Source organism: Bubalus bubalis, chromosome 3 (genome assembly GCF_019923935.1).
Source record: "Bubalus bubalis isolate 160015118507 breed Murrah chromosome 3, NDDB_SH_1, whole genome shotgun sequence".
Lineage (NCBI taxonomy): Eukaryota > Metazoa > Chordata > Mammalia > Artiodactyla > Bovidae > Bubalus > Bubalus bubalis.
The window spans coordinates 166063723-166078249 of record NC_059159.1 but is presented as its reverse complement, the minus strand read 5'-3'; the positions used below and the strand labels follow the sequence as shown (position 1 = coordinate 166078249).

The 14527-nt window shown below is 42.7% G+C and overlaps 1 protein-coding gene across 13 annotated transcripts in view; it reads left to right on the top strand.

Moving 5' to 3' along the window:
* TNC (tenascin C) overlaps positions 1–14527 on the top strand; it is a 102002-nt gene that overhangs the window by 17221 nt on the left and 70254 nt on the right. For 12 of the 13 annotated variants that reach the window (XM_044940513.2, XM_044940514.2, XM_044940511.2 and 9 more), the window contains exon 2: positions 12565–13158. In XM_044940513.2, coding sequence (XP_044796448.2) covers positions 12702–13158 — 457 coding nt within the window. In that variant the 5' untranslated portion in view covers positions 12565–12701. Of the gene's footprint in view, positions 1–6323; positions 6438–12564; positions 13159–14527 lie in introns of all 13 variants that reach the window. The other variant, XM_044940512.2, reaches the window with a different exon arrangement.

The following is a 14527-nucleotide window of genomic DNA, read 5'->3' as shown; positions in this document are numbered from 1 at the left end:
GCTCCCAGCAGGTAAACAATTTGATTTCAGATCTTCCTAACTGAGAAGACAATTTCCTTCTCTCTCCCAACATAATTCCCCTTAAGAGTTTCCATATCCCCTCCCAAGACTCCATCTCTGGCCTTGGGTGGCTGATAATGAGTTGACAAAGGCCACCGTGTTATGCAGCTCTTTTTAGAAAAGTCTCTTTTTTTTAGGGTTGAGTTATGAGTCCATCTATAACCTGCCCTTCCTAAATAAATCTCTTTATTTTTGTACCTTGCTCAAGAGTTCAGGAACCCACTTTCCAATACTTGTGCAAGAGTCAACAAGATTTCTTAAAATTCTGGATGAGAGCTGAAACAGAGGAGGTCATTGTTCCACTGGGAAATGAATTCAAATCTATTTTTGAAACAGTTTTCCAGAATTTTATAGGAACCTATATTGTTGCCACGTGGTCAGACCCACTTTTTTTTTTTTATTTTCTTTTCTGTCTAGGTAAAGAAATAAGACAGAGAAAGCAAGTGCTCTGCAGAATTTTTATTTCAAAAATTGAAACCAGACCATACCAGGGCAGTTTGTGGTCTGAATGTATCAATGGATCTAGTCATATTTCATCTGAGCTTTTCTTAGGTACACTAAACCACAAGTATGAATCTCATTATTGTGTCTGGGTGGAACTACTTTATGGATTAAGATTTGTGGGCTTAACTTGGTTGGTAATGAAACGTATGTTCAAGGGATAGGAGGGAGGAAGCCACGAAGCACTTCCAGTGCTTAGGCCAAACTCTAAAAAAAGAAACACTCAGGATTGGGCAGGGATAGGGGGTGGGAGGTATTCTTAATATTGGCCATGTGACTTGGGTCTAAAAAAATGAAATCCAAAATTAGGTTCAGCAGAAATATTGCCGAATCAGCAGCGGACCACACATCACTAGAACAAAAGAGACTCTAGAATTGAAACCATACACGACTCCTTATTTCCCAGGAGAGTCTGCAGCCCCAAGAGTGGCTGTGACTTGCCTACAGTGATTGGCAGAAGCGTGGCTCTCAGCTCATTGTGTAGCTTTTCAGTCTATGGCATGTGCTACTATGTGGCCCCATGAGAGCCTCCGATCTCCAGGAGCTTAAAAATAAATAATGAAAATTCAAAATACAAAAGGAGAGAGAGTGTGACCTAAATTTAACAAATAACACTACAATGAAACTGGAAGGATTCCTAGTAACCCAGGATGCTGCCTTTGCATTGAAATCCGAGTTTTACGCTATCTTACGTGCCTGGTGAAGTCCACCTCCTGCTCAAAGGTCCAGCTGAGTATACTTCAGTCAGACAGAAAGCAGGCAGTACTGGGGCCTCCAGAACTCGAGGTATTGATTAGAATCTCATAGGAAGGAGTTAGGTCTGTCTTGGATATGTTTTGTAACACTTGTGCTTATGGCCTCTGGCCCATAGAACGGATACAAACTCAGTGAATAGCCAAATGAGCAAAATGAACTAATTCAAGGAGTGGAACTATGATGAATTCCTTGATACGTCATGCCTTAAAAGAGATCACAGGAGAGCCAATTACATTAAGGCCATTATGAAACAAAGATTATTTGTTCATCAATTCCACGAAAATAAGCATCAGCTAACTGTAGGTAAGCTCAAATCAAGAAATATATTTAGCTACATTTTATTCAAATATACTGTGTGCATTTATGATATTCAGAACACAATACTTGGTGTTGGGTATTAAGAGATGAATGACACAGATGTGGTTCCTGCCCTCGTGGGGCTTGCAGTATACATACAGTCTAGCTGTATGGAGATGAACTGCTTGGTTGAATGTAAGTACAAGACAGAATTTGCTTATTGCTCTAAGAGAGGAAGATATACATATATATGATAAAGCTACCCAAATCATTTTTAGAATGACATGTGACGAAAATAATATCAGATCAATACTCAGAGAATTCAGAAGAGGAAAAAAAGTTACCTGAGAAAGCTTCTAATAATAGATGATTTTTTTTGGAGCTGGATGTTGAAGGATAGAGAAATGTGCCTGCTCAGATGGGAACAGGACTACTAAGGAGACTTCAAGGCATCTGAATTCCTTCCTCGGTGACAACTGAGCTCAACAGCGTCTCCAACGTGTCTGTCAGCATGCTTAGTTTCTACAGAACTGGCAGGTCATGTGGCATCTTAAGGCCCCAATCCCAGGATACTGAGAGTATTCCCCCCTTGAGCCAGGCGTTTGGCAGTTATATAGACAGAGATTGGGTTTGGTGTTGAATCATAACTCCTTTCCTTGGCCCAGCACAAAAGACTTGATAAGACGGTGGCTCAGAGCACTTACTTTGGACTTGGATGGACCCATGTTCAAGTCCTAACTCTACTACTTAATGAATATCTGAACTGGCAGAGCCACTTACTTGTCCTCTGACTCAGTTTCCTCACCTGCAAAGTGAGGACAAAGATACCACCTCATATCACTTTGTAAGAGTTTAAACTGGAGATTTAAAATGCTTGGCACAAGCTCTGGCAATTAAGCACTCAGTGAATGATAGTTTATTACATTTTATTATCATTGTAATCATTTCAATTTTGTCTTGATCATACAAGGCCTCTTCAATTGGTATTTGGGGATCCTAAGCACTTCCTCCTCCAGGAAGTCCTCTGTGAACTTCCAAGCTCAGAGTGACACCTTTTCTCTCAATGCCTGCATCCACACTATCGCTGCTCCTGGACCTTGTGTGTGTTCTAACTTCTGAGATTTCTGGAAACAGAGAAGAGGTCCTTACACTGCTTAGTTTTCCCAGCACCCAACATCAGGAGGCACATTATAAGTAAACTGCAGGTAGCTCCTGAAAGAGGCTTAACATTTCTACTCCTGCTCCTGGCTTAGAGGGTGCTGGAACACTTAAGAATATCACATATATTCAATCCACAGTACAAGAATTTAAAGTCAATTCTTCCAATGAAATGTGACTATCGATAAATAATCATTGTAAATGCATAAAAAATAAAGTTGATTCTATTTCATGACCTTTCCAGAGGAAACTATAAGCTCTTTGATAATAGAGACTATGCTTATCTTCTGCACTTTTATATCCCTCATGCTTAACTCAGGGCTTGGCGTATGGTAGGCACTTAAAAAAGGCATACTAAAAAGATATATAATTGGATGGATGAATGGATGGATGGCAATTAAAGAAATCCTATAGGACCAAGAAATCTAAACATCTCAACACAGATGCTCTCTAAGATCCCATTGCAGATCTTTCTTTCTGGGACCATTATAGTGACCTCAGACTAAGAATTACTAGAAGTCTTTGTTGATGCCCTCCCAAGGGTCTCAGGAAATAGGTAAACCTTAATCAAATTCATTGAAAAAATAGGTAGGATATCCATGATTTAATGTTTGCCTTATACTAATAGCCAGTGAAATTCCCAATACTTTGGCCACCTCATGCGAAGAGCTGACTCATTGGAAAAGACTCTGATGCTGGGAGGGATTGTGGGCAGGAGTAGAAGGGGACGACAGAGGATGAGATGGCTGGATGGCATCACCGACTCTATGGACATGAGTTTGGGTGAACTCCGGGAGTTGGTGATGGACAGGGAGGCCTGGCATGCTGCAATTTATGGGGTCAAAAAGAGTTGGACAGGACTGAGTGACTGAACTGAACTGAACTGAACTGAAGAGCCAGTGATCCTCTTTGGGTGTTTAGGTCCAGGCATTCTCTTTCATGGCATGTGTTACTTTTACTCAATTCCTTCTGGCTGCCTGAAGTGTCTAGTCCCCTAACTGTGAAGTGGAGCCCCAAGGAATTGTGCAGGCACCGATTAGCAATGTCTGCCACGTACACGCTAAGGATGCATGTGGGTGCCTCAGATTTGCCACCAAGGACGCGGTGATCTTCTCAGTTGCCTCTAAGCCTTCTGAAGTCTGATTTAGATTCTCTAATCCAATGTCTGTTTGTGTCTATGGAAAGTACTGAAAATCTGAGCCAAACGTTTCCCGTCAGAAGCAGTGTCTTGAAAAACTAAACCACAGGCAGTCTGTTGGGGAGAAAGCCCTGGCTGAGCAGCATGGACAGCCATCCCAGTAGCAGCACCGCCTCTTGGCCAAGACCTGCCAGAAAAGAGCCCCACCCTGGGGTCATGGGCTTGCTTTTCTTGCTACTGAATGAGAATACGTAGGTGAGGAGGAAAACCAGAACTATAGACCCAGCCTCCTCTTCTCCTAAGGATTTCAGCGTGTCTCTATCACTTGACAACTGAAATATTACAAATTATGCATCTCCATGGAAAAAGCAAACAGTGGGCATGAGGTGGATCCCCAAAATTCTCTCAGGAATCCCTCATCCTTCAGAAACTAGCCTTCCACAAACTGCCTTCTCCAAACAAAAGACGCAAGTCACCACACAATAACAATACACCAGCTACTAAGACCTTCTTCCTGTCACCCACTGTCCTAAATATTTCCAAGTGTGATCCCATTTGATCTCACTTTTTTCTCACTTTCAGTTGAAAGAACTTTATTGTGGGGTTCTTATGAGTATTGCCATCTTACAGGAAAGAAAGTTGAGGCTCGTGTGTGTGTGTGTGTGTGTGTGTGTGTGTTCAGTCATGTCCAACTCTTTGCCATCCCATGGACTGGCATCCCACCAGGTGCCTCTGTCTATGGAATTCTCCAGGCAAGAATACTGGAGTGGTTTGCTGTTTCCTACTTCAGGGGATCTTCCTGACCCAGGGATCGAACCTGTGTCTCTTGCCTCTCCTCCATTGGCATTCTCTACCACTGCGCCACTTGGGAAGCCCCAAGTTGAGGCTCACAGAGGCAGTGCTACACATCTAAGGTCAAAGCCACTAGATGGAGTCATATGCGGTTGCCTCTATCCAACCATATTTGACCTTGAAACTGACAGTTCCATTAGATTCAAATTAATAGCCAGTGGCAGGACCAGAATCCATAGTACTTGGCTGATTCTAGAGCAGATACTCTGGAAAGCTGCACAGGCTCTCCTTGGAGATTTGTCAGTTTTAGCATCTATCATTCTTCCCTGTGAGTATCTGTTTTCCTGCCTGTTTACTTTCCTGAGCTGTGAGCTCTCTGAGAACAGGAACTATCCATCACTAGCCTCTGAAACACCTGACTACCTCTTGAGCTGTCCCACAGCCTGGTCTTAATCATCATTCAACTCCTCTCTGTTGAATGCAAGAATGAATGATTTTAAGAGCAATTTAATTCCCAGGGCTGTGAAATGACGGCTAGCTCCACAAGCCTCCTAACTGGGTACCAGCTACGTGCCACTGTACTACCCAAATGGATAAGTGCTTCTCAGTGCTGGAACTCCTACACCTAGGGCTTGGAGGGCTTTTGGTTTTGGCAGGCAGTGTCTGCTCAATTCCTTTAAGACACAGGTTGTACTGGACTCCCTCAAGTGGAAGGATCAGATGTCCTAGGAAAAAATCCACACTTCAGGCTGTTTCTTGGCTCTTCTCTCTTCCTGACACAGTCCAATAAGGAATTTATGGATGTTGGGAAGGACAAGGGGTGAGGAATTTCTAGAACCTTTAAGAACACCCATGTAAGCAGCTCCATGCTTTACTGGCTGTGCACAATAAAATTCTCTTTCCTGTAAGCAGGAAGAAAAATGTGATCTGCCTCAGGTGTTGCCAAAATGATGTGGAAAGAAATTCATCTGGATTTTTAAACCATCAGGAATCTTCCTGGTTCCCCCAAGCCCAGACTATTTGACGTAAATGCCTAAGTCAACAAGATAAATATATTCTGTGAGTTACTAAGAGTGAAGTCATAAGTATTCTGAAATATGATTCTAGCCAGTTGGAAGTTTTATCTTTATCTAGAAATGAAACTGTTTATTCTCCAGCTGTGACCCGGAAAAAATTCAGAGATTGTTGACTCCTTCATCTAAGCAGTGGTCTTTGTCCTGTGGTGAAGTGCCTAAAAATAACCATTAGTTTATTTCATGCTGCTTCCAAAAGGTTAGCTATCAAACAGCTCTGCTGAGGCACCTCAGAATATACGATTATAAACCAAAAAGCTCTTGGGACGTGGCTGCCATGACCACACCGTGGTTTCCGCATCTACTGGATGAAGTGGTACCTCAGAGTAATGCTCCAGATAAAAACCTATAATGCCAAAACTTGGAAATATCATCCTATACTGGCAACATCTAATAATGAAGAGACTGAAACAAGAACTAATTTTTATCTTCCATCAATGATAAAATCCTGACATATTAACACTCATCCCCTCAAAAAAAAAGAAAAAAAAAAAAAAGAGCCTTCAAGACCATTGTTTTCATCTTTTTTTTCTTTTTTTCTTTAATAGCAGGCACCATATGTGTGCCAGGAATTTGCAGACCAAGGGACCAAATACAGAAGCCTATGTTTTGCCTAATCCACATAGATGACACTGAGCAGTTAGGCACCTGGCCTTAAAAAGGTACGGCAGTGCTCATCCAGCTCAGTACCAGCCCTTCACATTGACCATTACTGCTCTCCGTACTGGTTCTGTCAACTCCACGTGCCCTCGCCTTTCCACTCCTGGGCACATCTTACACACGCCCATGGAACCAGAATGTCGGGATTCCGTACGTGAGATCGCACGTAGGCCCACATCAGGGAGTCACGGAGGGAAGCTGCTGCTACCGCTGCCATCTCCCCTGGTCTCCTCCTCACCCACGCGTTCCTTGCCTTCTCTCATGCTTCTCCCGCTTTCTAGACACCTAAGCAAGAAAGGTAGCTGGGTGAGGAGCAAATTCAATCCACCTACTCCATTGCATCCAACCACGTTTTAGAATCCCACCCAACCTTCAGGCTCATCTCAGGTGCTACCCCTTTTAAGGTGTCTTTTTTCAGCCCCTCAAAAAAATGTAGTCACCCTCCACTTTGAAATTTAACAGACTTAGGTTAGCAATCTCCTTTATTACCATTATATCGCAATCATAGCCATGCTGTAACTCCCTGATTCCCCCCCGCCTTCTGAATCCAAGCTTTCTAATCTACTATCTACTTGACCAGTGTCATTATTGTTGTTTCTGTTACCATTAGGTACCATATTAAGTACCTACTATGTGCCAGGCACATGCTAGTAGCTTTAAGTACACCTTCTCATCTTACCCCATCTTCTCATAACTCTATGAAATAGGCACATATATGGGGGCTTCCCTGGTGGCTCAGAGGGGAAAGCATCTGCCTGCAATGCAGGAGACCCAGGTTCGATTCCTGTGTCAGGAAGATCCCCTGGAGAAGGAAATGGCAACCCACTCCAGTACCCTTGCCTGGAAAATCCATGGCCTTGTAGAAGATGAGGCAAGTGATACTTAGAGGGGGAAGTGAATGGCCACAGGTATCAGCTACTAAGTGGAAGACTTGGATTCTAACATAGGCCTATTTCTCTGCAAAGACCAAACTCTTTCTCCCATACTAGCTGCTTCATTGATAGAACTCTCCAGACGGCTGAAGGAAATGGACTGAGTCCCCTCAAAAAGTCTGGAGCAAAGCATTGCAGAGTCAACAGAAGCAGGAGAGCCATGAGTTGATCTTGACCAGCTCTACCAGCTCCCAAGAGAAGGGTGAGGCTGGGCAGGACAAGATGTTAGACATAGTCAGAGTGGTTCCTGGGCAAGTTATCTTTGGTTTGATTTTAGAAGAATCTCATGGAGCACTTGGGGCTGTAATGTATGCAGAAAGAAAAAGAAAAAAACAGCTTGTATTGCAAGTGTAGGAGGGGGATAGGATGATAACCTGGGGCAAGGTCTATGTCCTTTCAGATTTAAGGAGGACAATAGCCATAAAGACCACATATGTATCCAGGTACATATACTTGTACCTGGATATGTTTGAATATAGAAGGTATGAAATTAGTGCACATACGTACTTGTTTATGTTACTGAAAAGGAGTCATCTTCTCTAGTCTCCTGGCACCTGCATGCGAGGTACACACAACTGTATTATAATAATATAGGAGACTTAACAGCTCTCCTAACTTTCTTTTTAGACTTTCTTTGACCTCTCTAAGCTCCAGTTTCCTCATTTGTACTATGGGCTTGATATTACCAAGCAGACTTCTAAACTAGTACTGGTGAATAGAACTTCCTACAATGATGGAATTGTTCCTTAGCCACATTGTCTGATATCATGGCCACTCATCACATTGCTATTAAGCACTTGAAATGTGAGTAGAACCACTGAGGATGGAATCTTCAGTTGTATTTGATTTTAATAACCCTTGTGGCTAGTGACCTCCATACTGCACAGTGCAGCTCTAGACCAATGAATTCAAAGAGTCTTCTTCCTCGTAACCCTTTTCTCTCATGAGGAAATCTTTAGGGTACTTTTGTTGTTGTTGTCATTATTCTCCAGATGAATCATGCTTCAGAAGTTAACAGGAAAGAAGGCATCTAAAGAATCACCAGCACAATCACAAGAGTTAATCTGGCTCTAACATTTTCTTTTGATAAAAATAGAAAGCAGAGTATGATCCACGTGTGTGTTTTTCTGCATTTAGCATATATGCCAAGACAGGTTACAGAGCATGGCAACCTGCATGGCTTGGATAGAGCACTTTGTCCTGGATGTGTGACCCCAAGAATCTATGTATTGAGCCAATACAAAGGCTGTGTGTCTTCCTGCAGCCCTCCTTGGCAAACATTGACAAACAGCTCCTTTAGTCTTTAGGCCATAGAAGACAGAACATAGATGACTTGGTAGATGGGAGATAGATAAGAGTTTTAGGTATAGGCATAGAGATATAGACTTAGGTATAGGTGTAGGTGTGGGTATAGATGTAGACATAAAGATGAAGATGTAGATGTATGGATATAAAGGTAGAGAGACAATCTCCCAGGACATATTCGCCTGGGAGTTCTGAGAAAGAGAGAGCTTCACTTCACTGCAGAACCCATCCTTGCTTAAAAAACAAAAACAACACAAAGACAGACTTACATATGCCAAGATAGGATTTTCAAGAGTTGGAAAAAGAAAATCCTGGAAAAAAATGCTCACTGAAGTCCATATTGTTCACTACAAAAGCTCTCACTGCTGCCAAAGACTGTCCTGTTCCTTCTACACACAGCATCTCACGCAGACTTCACAGCAGTCCTACAAGAACACTCATAGCATGTTTTATTGATGACATGACTCTGACTTGCATTATAGCTAATAGTTTGTCCAAGGAAGTGGTTGAAGAATGACTCAATCTCAAGACAGTTTGTCTATATATCTGTGCTCTTCAACACTCTTCATTTTATATACCAGTGACTTGGAGTTTGCTATATTATCCAAAGCCCTTCTATTGGGTAATTCCAATTAGAAATGTATCTCTCAAGTCCTTTCTCTACATCTGCATCTCTATTCCTGCTGGACTTGTGGACACAGTGGGAGAAGGAAAGGATGGGATGAACTGAGAAAGTAGCATTGATGTATATACACTATCATGTATAAAACAGAGAGCTAATGGGAAGCTGCTATATAACACAGGGAGCCCAGCCTGGTGCTCTACGACGACCTAGAGTGGTGGGAGTCAGGCTCAAGAGGGAGTGGACACACACACACACACATATAGTTATGATTATTACTGATTTGTGTTGTGTATGCAGAAACCAATGCAACATTGTATATAGTTATGATTATTACTGATTTGTGTTGCTGTTTGCAGAAACCAGCGCAACATTGTAAAACAGTTATCCTCCAATTTTAAAAATTTAGCAAAAGAAATGTATTTCTCCTATTGTGCTGAAGTTTGCCTTCTTATAACCAATCCTCCTCTCCTCCTGCAACGCACACACATACTGGCTTGTTCTGTCCTTTGAGACCACAGGAGACAAGCCAGCTCCTGGTTCCCCAGGGTTTATACAGAGTGATCCTGTTCCTCTCCACCTTGGCTTTCTCAACTACCGAATAAATATGCACAGGTCTGCATTCTTTCCTCCTGCGAGATCTTTTCCAGACCTTCCATCACCTGATCCCTTCCTAGGAAGATAAGAAGGGCTTCTGCTTGCGCTTTCTAAAGACTCATGCTCTGATTTTAAAAGCCGTACTATCAGAACATGATCCTTCATGTCTATATGTAACAAACTGCAACCTAAAATAATTTTCCCCAGATCTGTCCTCAGAGGAGACAGGAATCAGTCAGCTATCTGTATGAGAATATTTTACATTTTTAAAGGTTGTTATTTGCTTTGTATGTTTGCTTCTCTGGTGTAAATATTTCCAGTTCTAGTAAATTTATCTTCATAAGGTTTACCCCCTTACACATCAGTGATTTTGCAGCTCCTCTTTGATCTAGATCCAAGTTGCTGCTGGGCTTAGGACTGGATTCAATGAGGAGGTTAAACTGAAGCAAAAATAGGCTATTAGCTTGGACTCGTGCTACGTTTTGTTCCTCACAGTACAAAAAAATAGCAGCTATTTTTTAATGTGTGCCTACTATGGCCTCGATACCATCTTGGGTGTTTTCTGTGCAGATCTTTAATTCATAATTCCCTCTGGAAGGATTTTGATCCCTCATTGTACAAGTGAGGTCATGGTTTAGAGAGGATTAATAGCTTGCCCGGGTTTCCCAGGTGGCGCTAGTGGTAAAGAACCCGCCTACCAGTGCAGGAGACCTGAGAGATGCAGGTTCAATCCCTGAGTTGGGAAGATCCCCTGGAGAAGGAAATGGCAACCCACTACAGTATTCCTGCCTGGAGAACTCCATGGACAGAGGAGCCTGGTGGGCTATGATCCACAGGGTCTCAAAGAGTAGGACACAACTGAAGTGACTTAGGATGGACAGACAAGTAGTTTGCCCAAGTCATAGAGTTAGTGACTGGCATTTGTACTCTGGTATGTCTAGTTCCAAAGTCTAGACATTTTCCTCCATGTTGAAGGTATAATGAGTCTTTCCTGAAGTGCAAAAATATCCCCCTGCCCTCAGACCACCAGGAGCCAATATGGGAAATACACAACCCTCAAGAATCACATTTCCTTCCTCCAAACAACAGAGCATTTGGCTGTGCCAGTGCACGTCTCTTACATACAGAGTGAGAAATCCTCACTCAACCCATACTCTGGTCAGTATTTCCCTAGACTTGTTGCCTTTAAGTCTCAACCAATGATTCTAACAGCCTTTTAGATGGAAATTTAAGTCATTTAGCAACACACACAAAAGTCTTGGGTAAAAGTCCAAAAGCATTTCAAACTTGGCCCGTGGCCCTTCCTCCTAAAAAAAAAAAAAAAAAAAGGCAAAGAATTGATGGAAAGAGGGTGAGAAAGAAGGACTCTGTGGAAGGCTAAGAGAGTTCAAACAATTGCAATAGAATACCCAATCAATAAATATTTGTCCAGTAAACAACTAAGATGGGCTATGGTAGCTTGAAAGAAGACAACTTGCCAAGTTCTCCTCTTCATAATAATTTTCATCCAGTGGGCTTGCCTACATCAAAGATCCACAAATTCTTCTTAGGAACCTAATTAGAATAATAAAGCATACTGACAGCCACCTTCTCTCCGTGTCCTCATATGGCCTTTCCTCTGTGCACAAGACAGAAAAGCCAAGTCAGAGAGAAATATGGAGTCTCTTCCTCTTCTAAAGGACATCCTAATCTTCATCAGATTAGGATGCAGCCCTCATGACCTTCAGTTAACCTTGATTACCTCCCTAAGAGTCTTATCTCCAAATATAGTCACACTGAGGGTTAAGGCTTCAATTATGAGTTTGAGGGGAGGGGAAGAAAAAACACTCAGTAAGAATAGTTTAAGTACTTGTTGATTGCAGAAGACAGCAAGGGCTCATGGATACCATTTCTGAGTCATCTCTTGCCCTTGGTCATAGCTTGGATAACTGGTCCTGGAACACTCTGTCAAGTTCTTCTAAAACCCTGATATTTTAAAGTTTTAGAAATAAAAAGGAAGAGAAACTAAAGTTCAAAGATATAGAATATTGTTTCAACCGTCATATTACAAGATGTTAAGCTGGAATAAAAACTCAGTTTGCCTTCTAAAGTCTTGGATTTTAACCTTTGCTTCCCACAGGAGAGGCAAACCATCAGATGGAGTTAATTTCAGATTGGAGAGTCAATAATGAAGGGAGAAATTCCTCAACATCTATGGGACTGTGACCCTCATATCACTCAGTGTGCTCACTCAGCAAATATTGAAGGGATTCGGGAATATATGAGTGATTTCCTCAATGTTTTCACTTACATCATTACTTTGACTCTGATATTATGATCTTCACTGTACAGAAGTAAAATATGACAAATGAAAGTTATATAACTCACCCAAAGGCCCAGAGTTAGGGCTTAGATCCAAACCACATCTGATCTGTCTTATTCCAAAGTTTTGTCCTTTCTCCTTTCTCCTTATATTTCCAAATACTGAATTGTGAGTAAAATCATTCCTTCATGATTGCAAAATTCTTTTAGAGACCATTTTATGACCACACTTCAGCACATACTGAAGGAATAAAAGGAGATCTTCAAACACAGGAAACAGAACATCAAAATTAACTAAGAACTGCAGATATTCAACAGACTCAATTAGCAACAGATACTAACAAGCTTTGGCTTTCCTTTGTTTACTCTTAGGAAAGGACTCCTTCAAGAAGATCAGGAGCAACTGATTTGGATTCTGCTCTCTGCTTCTGAATCCCGGATTCTACCTAAGAGTAAGATACCCTAGGACCACAAACACCCTGAGACATTCAGCCAAACTCACCTCCACCATGGGGGTCATGACTCGGCTATGGGCAGGCCTCTTCCTAGCTCTGCTTGCCCTTCCAGCCGAAGGTGGCGTCCTCAAGAAAGTCATCCGGCACAAGCGGCAGAGCGGGATGAATGTCACCCTGCCAGAGGAAAACCAGCCGGTGGTGTTTAATCACGTCTACAATATCAAGCTGCCCGTGGGGTCCCAGTGTTCGGTAGATCTGGAATCTGCCAGCGGGGAGAAAGACTTGGCCCCACCGTCAGAGCCCCGGGAAAGCTTCCAGGAGCACACGGTGGACGGGGAAAACCAGATCGTCTTCACTCACCGCATCAACATCCCCCGCCGGGCCTGTGGTTGTGCAGCTGCTCCTGATGTCAAGGAGCTTCTGAGCAGACTGGAGGAGCTGGAGAACCTGGTGTCTTCCCTGCGGGAACAGTGCACCTCGGGAGCGGGATGCTGCCTGCAGTCTGCCGAAGGTAGGAGCTGGTGACGGGTCCAGCCCCTCACTGTATGGATGGGAGGAACGGTGAGCCGGGCAGGATCCGTCAGTTGTTTCCAGAGTGGGTTCCCTGGGGAACCAGCCTCAGAAGGTGTTCATTCAAAAGAGATTTAATGGACAAACGACTGTGGAGAATGTAACCATATCTAATAGGCTCTGGGAGAGTCATGGTGACAAATGTTTCAGAGGAATTTTCAGGCCTCTGAGAAATCTTGCTTTGAAAAACCCTTGCTTACTTTTAAGTACTAGTTTCTAAAACTAGGGCTTCCCTGGTGGCTCAGCTGGTAAAGAATCCGCCTGCAAGGCCAGAGACCTGGGTTTGATCCTGGGTTGGGAAGATCCACTGGAGAAGGGAAAGGCTATCCACTCCTGTATTCTGGCCTGGAGAATTCCATGGACTGTATAGTCCATGGGGTCACAAAGAGTCAGACACGACTGAGCGACTTTCACTTCACTTCTAAAACTTCTTTGACAATGACATCTGCTCATTCCATACCCTGAAACCCTAATAGTGTATTTTGAAATCCCTCACCCAAAGATCATTCTCTGGAAAGTAGTAATGTACCCCCATCACCCTGTTGTATAAATAAGGAAACTGAGGTCAAAAAGGAAGTTGGGATTCCCCAAGGTCCTGACCTAAGTGGCCAAGTTAGGACTTAAATGACAGTATTCCATACCCTGGTGTTCTCACAAAGTTACAGCCTACAGTGATGTAAAATTTGGGGGAAATAGGAAAAAACATTCCAGTTTAAAGGCAACAATGATGATGATCACATGTGAACTAAGTCCTTTATATATTGGGTTGGCTTGTAGCCTACAGAAAACTCAAATGAACTTTTTGGCCAATTCAATACCAGGCACTAGAATTCACTGTCTCATTTAATCCTCCCAACAACCCTTTGAGATAAAGTTTAATACCCCCATTCTATAGATCTAAGAAATGAGACTCAAAAAAAGTTTAGCAACTGGCACAAGAAGACACAAAGAGTGATAAGAAACAGGAGCTTTGGCGGTGCCTGTGTTTCCCAGAACTCTGCCTGTCTCCAGGTGCATCTTTTTTTTAAGGAATTTTGCCACTTTGGAATTCTGTCTCCATTTCCATTCCCTAAAGTTGATAAAAATACATGGGTTTCAACAATGCCAAATCAGAGGTGAAAATATCTATTTCTGCCACTCATAAAACAAACAAACAAAATACTAGAAAGTATTTTGACAGATTATTCCAAGAGCAGCTCCAATCAAGAGCAACCCGAATCATCATAAATTGAGGCTCCACTGTAACTGCGTGGACACCAGGCCCTTCTGCAGCGGCCAGGGCAACTTCAGCACTGAAGGCTGTGGCTGCG